Raw genomic sequence first — 13,141 nt, forward strand, 5'->3', positions numbered from 1 at the left:
TTTATCAAGCTTTTCCTGCTTTTGTTCCTTTTAATCTTATTGGAAATATGCCATTATCACAATGCTTCAGCACGAGAGAAGGATTTACTCTGTGTTTGTTGGTCCTGAAATCACTATATAAAAAAGATTACCAAACACATTTAAAAAAAGATACTTTCTGATTCCACTATTATGTCCATAAGGCACAAAGAAATCCTCAGTGCAGTGAGGTTTTGGGAGCCTGAATACAAAAACAAAATGATAATTCTTGCAGAATGTAAAGGCAGAAGGAAACACAGGAAGAACCAATGTGTTGTTCAGATTTACCTTTTTATATACAGGAAGAATTTTTCCTGAATCCCCTTGCTTTTCAAGAGTTGAGGTACCTGCTACAGGCCAACATTTTGGCATTTTTGATGAGGGGTTTGATAGCTGAGTGTCACAAGCTCTGTCTTATGTTTAAATGGCACATAACCAAAGGACTGGCATTAGGGGTGCATGCCAAGTGCACAGCAGGTACATCATGGGATTCCAGACATGCTTTACCTCAAAAATAAGTTTTACTGTGGGTTTGTGCCTTTGCAGATGTGGCAGTTCACCTTCAGATATGACACACATCCTACACTGAGGGACTGAAAGCACACCCAGCCTGTGGTGGGGGACAGACCTTTCAATTTTTGATAAAGACAGACATAATTTAACTCCCATTTGGAAAATTTTAGTGAAAATTAAACCTCTGATAGGTTTGAATGCACAGCCAAATAATGTGTAACTGTGCTGCACAGGCTTTTTATAAAACACTGCCAGTTCTCCCTGCTGCCCATGAGCCAGCCACCTCACATGCAGCATCTTTAGAGTTGTGCTATTGTTGTATATTTATTGTTCTGTGTTTGGAGTTGTGATATAGAAGAATAATATATGTGTAAATTAACAATTGCTGAGCCAGTCTTGCTGGGCAACTAAGGAAACAAATGTTAAGTCAAGTTGGAAAGAGGTTTGATGACTTAGAGCAAAGGATAAGCTGACCACAAACAAAAAGATGTCTTTTCCAAGCAGAAAGGTACCACAGGCAAACAAGACATGCCAATGTGGCAGGTAGAAAAAAGGTCTAAGAATTTCCCACTGCAAGAAAACTGAAAAAAAACTTTAAACTTAACCTGTAACATACTAACTCATGTGATTGGATAGTATTAGCCATAATATGGTAATGATAGTAGTTATGATAGGCCAGAGGTAAAAGTAAAGGTATAGATTGGTCCTTGATGCTCAGCAAAGTATATAATGGAATGTAACCAGAATTAAGGTCTTCAGGCTTGGCTGCAGCTGGAGCTGACAGCTGTGGGCACAGCTCTGTCACCCATGACCCTGGACTGCTGTAACCTCTTGGATCCAATAAACTGCATTTTGAAGAGCCACCTGAAGTCCTGCATCTCTCTCCACCCTCTTACTCAGGTCCTTTTCGAGTAAGGAGCTGAGACTGCAGCTCTACAAACATTGACTGCTCTTCTAGGGTTGCTGATGGATGAAAATGTGTATTCAACTTTTTTTTTTTTTTCCCTCTCTCTCTAAAGGTTGGATTCAAACCTGCAGGAGGCATTAGGACAGCCAAGGAAGCAATTTCTTGGCTCATGCTGGTGAAGGAGGAGCTGGGAGTGGAGTGGCTGACCCCAGAGCTCTTCCGCCTGGGTGCCAGTAGTTTGCTGGGAGACATTGAGCAGCAGGTTGGTTGTTGGCAGCTCCACAACTCCCGAAGAGCAAAAGCAATCATTCTAAAAGTGCTGGCTTACTGCTTCTGCAGAAATGGAACATCCCTCTAATTCATTATTAGTGACAGGTTCACTTCCAGCTCAGTGTTTATTCAGGTTTGAGCTGTCCTTAACAGACATCTGGGGCTCTGGTGTTGGGGCAGCTGACCATGGTCTAGGCCATGTTTGAAGTGTAAAATTTTACAAAATTTGGGCAAAAAGGGCTCAGTTTGTGCATGTACAGAGTCTTTTCAAATGCATGGCTATTGATGCTGGGAGCCCCTGAGGCCAGGAATAATGTGCTCTGAGTCCATGATTCAGAACAATTGCTTTATTAAAACTATACTATATTACACTAATACTATATTAAATTACATACTAAAGAATACTATACTAAAGAAAGAGCTGTGGCTGTCTGAGACAGTCAGGACACAGCTTTGAGTGATTGGCTACTCACTCAAAACAACTTTCACCTGTGTCCAGTTAACCAAATCACTTTGGGTAAACGATCTCCATAACACATTCCACTTGTGCAAAACAACAGGAGCACTGAATAAAGATCAGAATTGTTTTCTCTTCTTCTCTCTGTGCTTCTCACTGCCTTCCCCAGGAAAAATCCTGGGAGAGAGAGAATTATGTCTCTCTCAGTTCAGAGAATGTGAATGCCACACCTGGCACTGTTCTGCTCTTCACTCCCAGCTGTGGCTGAGCCTCACAGACCCCTGTGTCACTGTGCCACAACTCCTCCAATTGTGTGTTTCCATCCTGTGGAGAAAGTCACATCTCATCCTATGTATGGGTGCTGCTGACAGAGGATTTTTTACGTGTTGAAGATATTCCCAGTAGGAAGAAAGATTTTGACCTATCTATCCATGATCTACATCAGTGGCACAGGGTATCAGCCCCAAAGGATGCAGTGTAATTGGGAGCAGTGTAGTGTCATTGGAACTACCAAAAACATGAAGGCTTTTGGTCCTGACTTTCATGTTCATTAAACCCAGGAGAGGAGGTGATATTACCTTTAACCAAGAAAAATATCTGAGAGTCATTATCCTGTTGCTGCTGCTGGGAAAACAAGAGGTATAGGGGCTTTGGAGGAGGACAAAACCACCAGCCTTTTCCCTTTCCTCACATTTCCTAGCAATTGAAATACTGACATGTTTTAAGAAATGTTCTAAGAACAGCTTAGAGGTGTCAGGTTAATATTCATGACTGCTGAAAATCCCTGGCTCACTCCTGCAATGAGAATAATATTGTCTTGCTCCCTCTGCCTCACTCTTGACCTGAAATTATGTCCCTGGTTATGAGAGAGCAGCATGAGCTTTCTCTTTGCCACTGCCATCACTGCTGGGTGTTAGAACACGGCCACTGATTGTGTTGCACCATTAGTTCTGATTCCTTAAGGGTTTTGTCTTTTATCTGCCAGGAATTGCACAAATGCCCCAGCCATGACCAAAGCTCTTGCTGTTCTGTGCTGTCTAAAAATGTGGAAGATAAAATGTCCCAGTCATTATATTCAATAAAACAAACATACTGGAAGAGTCAGAACCAGATGTCAGAGGAAAGCATTGGCTTCTACCTGGCTCTTTTTGAAATCTTAGATAAGAGCAGCAAGAGTCTTTGCTTTTTGCTTTTTCCTTCCAAACATAGCAGCAAAAACCCTTAGTTCATATTCTACAAACAAAAATATATTAAGGGGTATTACATCATATTTTATGCACACACACAAACAAATATCTATCATCCTCATCTGGCATGCCTTTAATTTGTTACTTCCTTGACACTTGCAGCTTTATAGTCATATATAATTCCTTCATAAATTTTCTTCTTTTCTTGCAGATTTTCTATCATGTGACTGGCTCTTATCCACTTCAGCATGAACTGGCAATGGCTTAGACACAAAACCAACTCAGGATTACTTTTACAAAAGAGGACTTTAAGCAAACAGCATTCAGAAGTCTTCTGACAACCAAGTGCATATGATAGAATTAAAGGCCTAATTCTCCCTTCTTCATAGATCATGGTATTTAAAAATATGCTCAAGTCTGCTGGTTGTACTTGATCCAAAAGCAGAAAAAAGTGGCATTTCTGAAATAGTTAAATAGTTAATATATACAGATTTGCAAAGTTAATCTTGCAAAGTTCCTCAGACCAGCTTGAAAAGCTTATTAATGGCAACACTGAAATACTATGAAAAAGATTTAGGTGGCCTGGTAACACTTTGCATTCTCAGAATATGAAATATGTATGGAATGTTTCAGATTGCTAATTAAGAGCTACTGATCTTGGAATAGATTTCCATTCACCTCAGACAAAATCTTCTGGCACAGATGTGTTGCACTATTAATTCTTCTGTTGATTCAGTCTCAGGCATTGTAAGGGGAAAGAAGAATGAAACTTGGCTATTATTTCTCTTTTATCAAATCTCTTCTGTAGCAAAAAAAAAAAAAAAGGCAACCAGAGCTCTTTTTTATTTTTTCTATTTTCCCCCCCAAACTTGGGCGCAGACATCCATATTTAGGCCCTTGAATAAAAGTGGCTTGATTTCTAGAACAGCTGAGTATCCACAGTTGCTCCTGAAGTTAATGGGAGCTCTGGGTGATCAGAACAACTGAAAATCAAGCAGTCTCTATATAGGTGCCTAACTATGCATTCAGGGGCCTATTTTTAGGCATTTCACTCTTAAAAATTTTAGTCTAACTTGCTTAGAAGCTCCAATTCCTGTCTCCTGTCATTTTAAAACACATTCATGCAAATCTTTCCATTTTAATGTAGGGGGGTTGACTGTCAGTTTGCAGGTGTCACTGCTAGGCTGGCTGAACTTCAACTTTGCCATTCCAAAAGAAATACATGAATTTAAAAGATGATCTGAATTGTGCCCTATGCAGGGTTTAATGCTTTAATGCAAAAAAACATGCTTTTTTCAGAGCACATTAAGAACAATACCCAAATCACCAACACCTTTTGAATATCAGACTGGAGCTGGTAGATTCATTTTATCAGAACTGCATTCTGCTCACTAACCGGAGTTGTACTAAAAACTTAATTATCTTATCATCATGACTAGTCTCACTGACTTAAGTAGGTCTCATCATGGAAGTGAGAGGAGGAGGAGGATTTTGCTGTAAATCAAGCTACAAGGTGCATTTATTACAAAGAGATTTATTATAAAGATAATAACTCTGTTATTTATCTGGCTGTACCACCTGAACCACTAGAGTGCTACAAAAAACCTTGGACAGATAGGAAAGCTGATTAGGGGAAAAAAATCAAGAAAAACAACATTTACAGAAAGCAAAATCCTATATGAAGTGCTCAGGATTAAAAATGGGCCTTAATTTCTTAGGAAATAGTTCATCCAAGGCTTTCAGTCTTCTTCTGCTTAGGTCTCAACAGAGGGTGAGGCTTAGATGTGACTCTGTTTTCACGTTTGTTTTCCTGAAAATAGCCCACTTTTACCTTGACTTTTCCTTCTGCTTTCGTTGCCAATTTCATGAAGGAAAAATCCAAGTGCCTGCCTGCACATGGAGGGGAAAATTCTGCTGTGAGCTTTCAGAAATACAGAGCCTCTTACGAGAAGTCAGCTCCCCCCAGGTCTGTGCCAGTCTGCTGTGCCCTCCCAGCCACCACACACTGGATTTTGCTGCTGTTAACTCAAGCTCTGTAAATGTTATTAAATGTTATAAATGTCCATACTTTCTTAGTGGGAAGTAATGCCACTTGCAAACCACACTTTTTTTTGTTGTGACTTGTATTTAATACAATTAGAGTGACAATAGAAACTATTTTTTTTTGGAGATGCTTTAGTTTGTAGGTGGAGGACTCTGTGTAGTACCCTAAAATGAATGGATGTCCAGCTTTGCCACCTGACTGTGTAAGGGGAGTCTCAGAACAGCCTCACTGTCTCCATGGGGGCTGTGTTGATGGAAGAAGTTGCCAGGAGAAATTCTGTCAGCAGTTTTGGTGTGCACATAGGCTGCTGCTGGTGACTCCAGGGGTGACAGCTCTGTTTGCAGAGAGGTTCCTGAAGAGTTGAGGAAAGCCACTTCCCTTCTCCATGAATGTTAAAACACTGTGAAATACTGTGCAACTCCAAACTTCTCTGTTTTCACAGAAGCTGGGTTGAAATGTAGTTTGTATATTTTTTCTGTTGAAACCTTTTGTGAAAAAAGAAAAAAAAAAGCAGCAGAGTCTGTAAACACATCCAAATAAAGATGATTCTGGTTTGGAGGTTGTTCTTTTTCGGGGACTGAGCAGAAGGCTCAGTGTTTCAGAGCAATTGGTTGTCTTTGTTTAACTCCACAGTGATTGAAGTTATGTTCACAATATCTGTGGGCCACCAACACCACCCAGAGCCTTGTGTCTCACCCCTCCTGCAGAAGCTGCTGCTACCAGCCAGCAATTACCCTGCTGGCAGCCCTGGGGGTGTCAGGGGTTGAACATGAGCCAGGGATGCCACCAGGAGCAGCAAGGGACCAGGTTGATCCAAGGGGCCGCTGATCCTAGGCTTGCTGCCCTTCACCCCAACCCTTCCCTGCCCTTTCTTCCATCTCTCCCATCTTTTTCCTGCTGCTCTTTAGCTGAGGTTTGTGCAACTCCTGGGAAGTGTGGAGGGTGCGGTGCTCCATCGCTGCACAGACTCTGGGAAAAGTTCACATTCAGTTCTGCGCTTCAGGCCATTAGAAAAGGAACAGGCAATTATGCACTCGTGTCTAAATATATTTCAGAGTGTAACATATGTTTTGTGCAAGTCAGTCTTGTATACTAATTTATTATTTTTATAACACTTATTCATTTAGGATTTTAAATAGCTTCGTTTTGTAGACCACGTTACTTCGCGAAGAAGAGAATAAATTCAAGAAGAAAGTAAAGTAGAAGCTGCAAATCTAGAATATTCTGCATCAGCTTATTTACTAGAAGAGGGAATTGTGTGAGAGGGTAAGCTTTTTTCCTGGTTTGTAGGAAACAAAGATATTAAATAGTAATTATATGTGAAGTGCACATATCAGCTGGGGCAAGTAATACTTTGATATCTTTATTTCATCAGTCATATAGTTCATTCTTTCATTTCCTTTGTGAAGCAGGGAACATACATTATATACCACAGCACATGCCACTGAGACAGAAAAATCTGATCTACTTTTAATTTTATTTTGCTCACTCGGAACTTTGGCTCCTTGCCTCTCTTGGGGAGAAGAAACCTCACGAACAACAAGAGCAAGTTTTATTCAAATCTTGGTGAGCTTTTGCTGAAATCACAGCTGGATGATATGTATTGTGTGGGATAGGAGTAAAAGGAGGGAACTGCTTTTATTTAGATGCAACCTGTCCAAGAGAGAAAGAAATTTGTCCTTCTGGTTAGTCCTTATGTAACAGGGAGAAGAGTGTTCTTATTATGTAAAGACACCACTGGTAAAATTACTGATTGCCTATTACTATTAAAGTCACAGAGAGTCAGAACCATCCTAAATTAGGAGGTGAAAAGGCTTAGAAAGAAGCACCAAGAACGTTTGCAGCCCTTGCACTCCTTAAAAGCAGGAGTAAGTGGGTGATGGGTGTAGAAAAATGCAGCAAAGCTTTCCTGAGGCATAAAAGTTTCAGATCTCTGAGATCACAGGGAGTGTTTGAAAACTCTGAATTGAGGAAGCATGAATTTAAAATTACTTCTTTAGCTGAGATGAAAACAAAGGGCTTCCCAAACAATGTTAACAAACTGAGGAAGCCATGCTGGAAATGACTACACTTGTTTTTTCAAGCCCTGCTTTCTGTGTGGAAGGAGAAGAGGAATCTCAGACATCACAGAATGCGTTGGGTTGGAAGGGAGCACAGCTGGGCCAAGCTCCCATCTCCAGCAGGGTCATCCCAGAGCACACAGCACAGGATTGTGTCTGGAATACACCCAGTGAGGGAGACTCCACATGTTCTCCAGGCCATCTGGTCCATGCTTGGTCACTGCACAGCAAAGTTCTTCCTTGTGCCCATGCAGAACTTTCAGAGCATCAGTTTCTGCCTGTTGCCTCTTGTCCTCTAGCTGGGCACACCTGGACCATCCTCTGACACTCTCCCCTCAGATATTAAAGACATTGGAGAGGTTTTCTCTCAGTCATCTCTTCCTCAGGCTGAACAGGCTCTTTGCAGGCTCAGCTGGTGCAGTACACCACAGTAACCACACCCTAAGATAAATAACGATCTGCCCAGAAAGATGAGGGAAAGCTTCATAACCTGTTTTTCCGATTTCAGTAATAGCATGAGCTCTGCTTTTATTCAAAGTCTTAGAGGAGTTCTTGTCGCAGACATCTTTTATGAAAAATCCTTTCCTTAGGATTTTTCCTCCTGAGAGGCCTCAGGAACAAAATGTAAGCATTGATTTTCTGCTGCTGTGGGATGCAACAGGTGCATCTGTGATTGGTCTCATGTGGTTGTTTCTAATTAATGGCCAATCACAGTCCAGCTGGCTCAGACAGAGAGCCGAGACAGAAAGCTTTGTTATCATTCCTTTCTATTCTTTTCTTAGCTAGCCTTCTGATGAAATCCTTTCTTCTATTCTTTTAGCATAGTTTTAATGTAATATATATCATAAAATAATAAATCAGACTTCTGAAACATGGAGTCAGATCCTCATCTCTTCCCTCATCCAAGAACCCCTGTAAACACCAGCACAAGTTCTCGCCTCTTTACTAGTTAACAAGACAAGCAAACGAGCAAAGCAGCCAACCAGCTCCCTCCCTATGCCTGGGCCAAGGCTGTTTTTGGTAATCCCATGGCTTAGGTGTCCCTGCCACTGTCCCAAACTGGGGAGCAAGTGGAGGAGCTGGGAGGGTGAGCTGCACTCTGAGCCTGTCAGCCCCTGCTCTCTCCCTGCCTGAGAGGCTGCCCTGGGGCTGCAAAGTGCTGAAACTCTCTCTAGATTACTGATCCGCTGAGAACTCTTCTTTTTTCCACCCTAAAGCTCAGACCTGAGCGAGCAGCTCCTTAGGAGGAGGTGAGGAAGGCGTGTGCCCCGCGATTTAATTTAATTACACGTAAGATGATTAAGGATGTTATCTCCATTTCCAGGGGAAATGAAACATTCAGCCAGCATCATGTCAGAAGGCTGGCACGTCTCAGTGCTGGCTGCCTTCTGCAGAGTCTGGGGCTTTCTTCAAAGCACAGGCTGACCCACAGAGTTATTTCTTGGTGGAACTTCTTTAAAGGCGCGAATTGAAACAGAGCTAAGAACGACTATCAGGGCTCTGAGCAAGAAGGGCTGTCACAGACATATTTTCTGAAAAAGCCTTTCATTTGGATCTTTTCTCCTGAGAAGCTGAGAAGCTTCAGCTTCTCCATGTTTTGCTGCCTTGGAATGCAATTTAGAGAATTGTTTACCCAGCATGTGAAATTGTTTTTACTTGATGACCAATGACAGCCACCTGTGTTGAGGCTGTGAGCAGCCACAAGATTTTATGATTCATTCCATTCCTTTGTTATCCTTTCAAACCTTCTGATGAAATCCTTTCTTTAGTATATTTTTAATATATAATTTTCTTTTAATATAATGTATCTCGCAAAATAATAAATTAACCTTCTCAAACATGGAGTCAAGATTCTCATCTCTTCCCTCATCCTAAGACCCCTATGAGCATCACCACAAAGGGCTTTGTGTTCTGCTCAGCACGTCTGTCCAATTCCAAAAAAACCCCATGGATGCCTCCACCCCGTGTGAGAGCTGCTGTAACAAGGCCTCTGGGATGGCAGGGATGGGAAGATGCAGATAAAGGAAGAACCGAGGGGCATAAAGAAAAGTTGTGAGAAGTGAGGGAGGTCATTGCCACTGCTGTTACTGCTTCACTGAAGTGTAATCTTTTGTGAGCTCTTTGGAACGGGAGGTAAATAATAAAACACAAGGGAGGGGAAAAAAATTAAAATAAATGCAGCCTGTGAGTGCATGTTAAAACAGATGTCAGATTAAAAATAACTGAAAAAGAAATTCTACTGTAGGGGAAAAGCTGCTTTTTCCTTCAACATTTTATATTCCACCTTCATTAGGCGGAAAGTGAAAGAGCTGTAAAGGAAAAGGGGAACTTCTGTTGTTTCCCTCTGAATGTTAAGAAAAGCCTAATTCAGGCACAGAGGGGAGGCTCTGTGCTTCGTGGTGCTGGAGCAATTCTCAGGCTGAAGCCCAGAAGCTGCAGGGATGTTAAATAGATGCTGTGTTTGCCGAGCCCTGGGACCTGGAGCTTTAAATGTGCAGTGCTGCACATCCAGGTGGTTTCATCCTCTCCATCCTCCCTCCCTCAGTCCCTTCAGGGCTGACAAGTCCTCTAATGTTGTAAAGAAATAAACCCTGCAATCTGGTAGGATCACATCACCCAGTAATGTCCCTCTTAACTATAGATCCAGGCACCAGGGACTGACTTCTAGTTTCTGCAGCACTTTAAAATGGGTTATTTCAGTGTTTGGTGACAGCAGAGTGAGGAACATCTTCACAGGCACTTATTTTTTTCCCCACATGGCAGCCCAGACCTCACCCATTCTTGGAGATAGGAAATACTCACAAAATGCCTGTGCCAGTCTGTAAATCAGTGTCACTTCAGGTCTCTTCTGCTAAATGTGCTCCAGAATGGCCCCCCAAAACTCCTGATCTGAAAAGCTGCTCTGCATCTGTTTAAAGCTCAAGGAGATTTAAATAAATAGCTGAAGACATGCTGAGGGTGGACAGGAGGCCACTACATTTCTTGGAGAGCTGGCAAGGCTTGCTTGGCTTGTTCAGGTCAGCCAGTGAAATGGGAACAATCTTTACATGGTTTCCTCCTTTATTTCTGAGTGTGGAATGCAGGTTAAAGTGCAAAAGGCACAGCCCTGTGACTAATGCCTCAGCTTCCAGGAAGAGTCAGAAATGACAGATATCTTTGGCTGCTCTTACAGGGTGGATGTCCAACATACTCAAACAACTTGGTGGCATACAGTGTGAGTATATCCCTACAGTGATTGAGAAAAATATCTTTGCTTTTCTCTACCATTACCCTGAGCAAATTCCCACAACTCCCATTAGTTTGAGACACTTAAGATGAGGAGGTGAGGAGGAGGCAGCTGAGGCAGAAGCAAAAGGTTTCCCCAGCGGATCGAAGGCAAAGTTGTTTTGTAATTTCTGAAACATTTCTTAAGCTTGCCCTGACAATGCCAGGTAAGATCCCAGTGCACAATCCCTCAGAAATGCTTCTGATGAGCAGCAGGATCTTGGCATTGTGCTGGCTTGGATTTGCCAGGGAGGAGGGAGCAGATGTGGCCCCAAGCAGCTCCACTCTAACAGTCAGGGTGAAAGAGGGGTGTTAGCAACACAGAGCTGCTTCAGAGTGTGTTGGACTGCAGGAAAATCACAAATCAGAGAGGGTGGACAGGTATTCATGGCCACTCACTGGATCCCCTCTGCCCACTGGCTGTCCTTGGAGACACAGCAGGAACATCCCCAGTATCAATGATCTCCCCATCAAAGCTGTGCAGGCAGAGGTTTCCAGGAGGTCTCTCCTGTACTCTTCCCTCTGATCTAATTGCATTCACTTCCCACCCCTGCTTCTCTAAAAAAATAAATCCCCTTGACCTTCTGCTCTGAATAAACAACTAAATGCATAAATAAAAGTTACTTTGACTTCAGAGAAGAATCTATCCTCTCCTCATTGAGCATGTGTTCCCTGAGCTGCCTCCTTCAGTGGAAATTTCTTTGTTTAGTGTTAATTCCATTTCATTTTGCTGATGGTGGCTGCCATTGTCTCCATTAGAGGGCCTCAGAGCAGTGTGTAACAGTGTTTTAGGATGGGATTTAAACCTCTATATGTACTTTGGGCCTAATTTCCTGCTGTATAGCTCTCCTGAACTCAATGGGGTGTAAAACTGGTGCAACACACGGAGAGAGCAGGAAAAAAAAAGTGCTGTGCCTAAGAATACATCAGTGCTTTGGGTTTTGCTGACGAGATTAAGAAATGCTGAGGTGCTAAGAGAGAATTTTAAATACACGTGTGACAGGTGAGGCAGATGAGTAAGTTAATTGCTGCTTGTGTGTTTGAACACAGAGTAATTGGTCAATAGGGTATGTTTCCCGAGAACAGGAGTGAAGTGCATGAGCAAAGCACAAATAGAGCTTTAAATCCTTCCTCAGAAATTGCACTTATTCCAGGCAGAAGTTGGAGTCTCAACCACTTACAGGAGTCATAAACGTTTTATTCTCCATTATGCTCCAATTGTGGCACTGGTGAGCTAATTGCTTGGACTGAAATTTTCTAGGTAGGTGTCTTCCTCTGCTGAACTTTCTCACAAAAAGGATGTCAGAAGATAAAGCTGAATAAAAATAAGGGGTGGGCTGGGAGTTTTCAGCCCACACTTAGAAACTGGAGCTGTTGAGATCTATGAAATTCCAGTGTTTTGGAGCATGGACCTGTGGCAGGGGGGAGAATGATCCTGCTTGTGGTGCCAGTGTGGCATGTGGAGCCAGCCAGAGTGCAATTCCATCAGCAAGCAGGAGCCAGGCTGGAGGGGAGAAAGGCACAGGTTAGAGGGGTAAAGGAAACAGGGAATGCCAGAGGGAACAGGTGAAGTGGAAGGAAAGGAATGGAGGGGGGGAACTGCAGAGCAGGAGTGAGGAGATCCAAGAAGAGTGGAAGTGAACCTGCCAGAAACACGTGAAGTATTCCTCATGCAGAGAGGAGGAATATCAGGACCAAAAGGAAATGGATCACAATCAATCTCCCACCAATTTAGTTTGGGGAATGGCTGGGGGACAGGCAGGTGGACCAGGAAACAACATTGTCACTGAAAGTGGCGTTTACAAAGGCAGAGAGATGATGCCACTGGCAGTTCAGCCTTTATAACTTTGAAATTCTTTGCCCTCCAGACCTCAGTGTTTATTCCTTGTTTCCTTTCACATATTATAAATTTAATGCATCTAAGCAATTAACTCATTGAAGCAGGGTCCTGTTTGGTCCTGTTTTCACACAGCCCTTGCTGGGATGTGTTGTGGTTCTTGGCTGGTGCCTTTGCACATCACGGATGCAAAAATGTTGATGGAGGCAAATGTGAATTCCAGCAATGGAGGAGAATGGTTTGATACAAGGTGCTGTGTTTATATCAGGGCCACCAGGCAAAAATAACAAAGAGGGAGTTTAGGATGAGTGCCAACAAGTCTTTATGGTCTAAGATTGTCTGGCAGCCCACCGGGGAGGCAGCAGGAGCCCCTCAGCTGGGACCCAACCCAATGCAGGAGGGCTCAGAAAGCACAAGCCTGCACGGGGAGGCAGATGGGTCTTGTGGGTCCACTCTGCCTTTAGCTTCTCAGATCTCGTACAGCTTTCCCCAAAAGCCAGCACAAAGGAGTGTCAAAAGACAGAATACATATTCATGGCCATTTCTGGAGCTGCAAACTATGAAAGGAAATCAAGTCGTTCTCG

The 13,141-nt window shown here is 42.8% G+C and overlaps 1 protein-coding gene across 1 annotated transcript in view; it reads left to right on the forward strand.

The window, feature by feature from the left end:
• Window positions 1-5,954, forward strand: part of DERA (deoxyribose-phosphate aldolase) — a 44,674-nt gene extending 38,720 nt beyond the window's left edge. Inside the window, exons 8-9 of the mRNA XM_005481864.4 lie at window positions 1,551-1,700; window positions 3,564-5,954. Coding sequence (XP_005481921.2) covers window positions 1,551-1,700; window positions 3,564-3,620 — 207 coding nt within the window. The 3' untranslated portion in view covers window positions 3,621-5,954. The remainder of the gene's footprint in view (window positions 1-1,550; window positions 1,701-3,563) is intronic.
• The last annotated feature ends 7,187 nt before the right edge of the window (window positions 5,955-13,141 follow it).

Source organism: Zonotrichia albicollis, chromosome 4 (genome assembly GCF_047830755.1).
Source record: "Zonotrichia albicollis isolate bZonAlb1 chromosome 4, bZonAlb1.hap1, whole genome shotgun sequence".
Taxonomy (NCBI): Eukaryota; Metazoa; Chordata; class Aves; order Passeriformes; family Passerellidae; genus Zonotrichia; species Zonotrichia albicollis.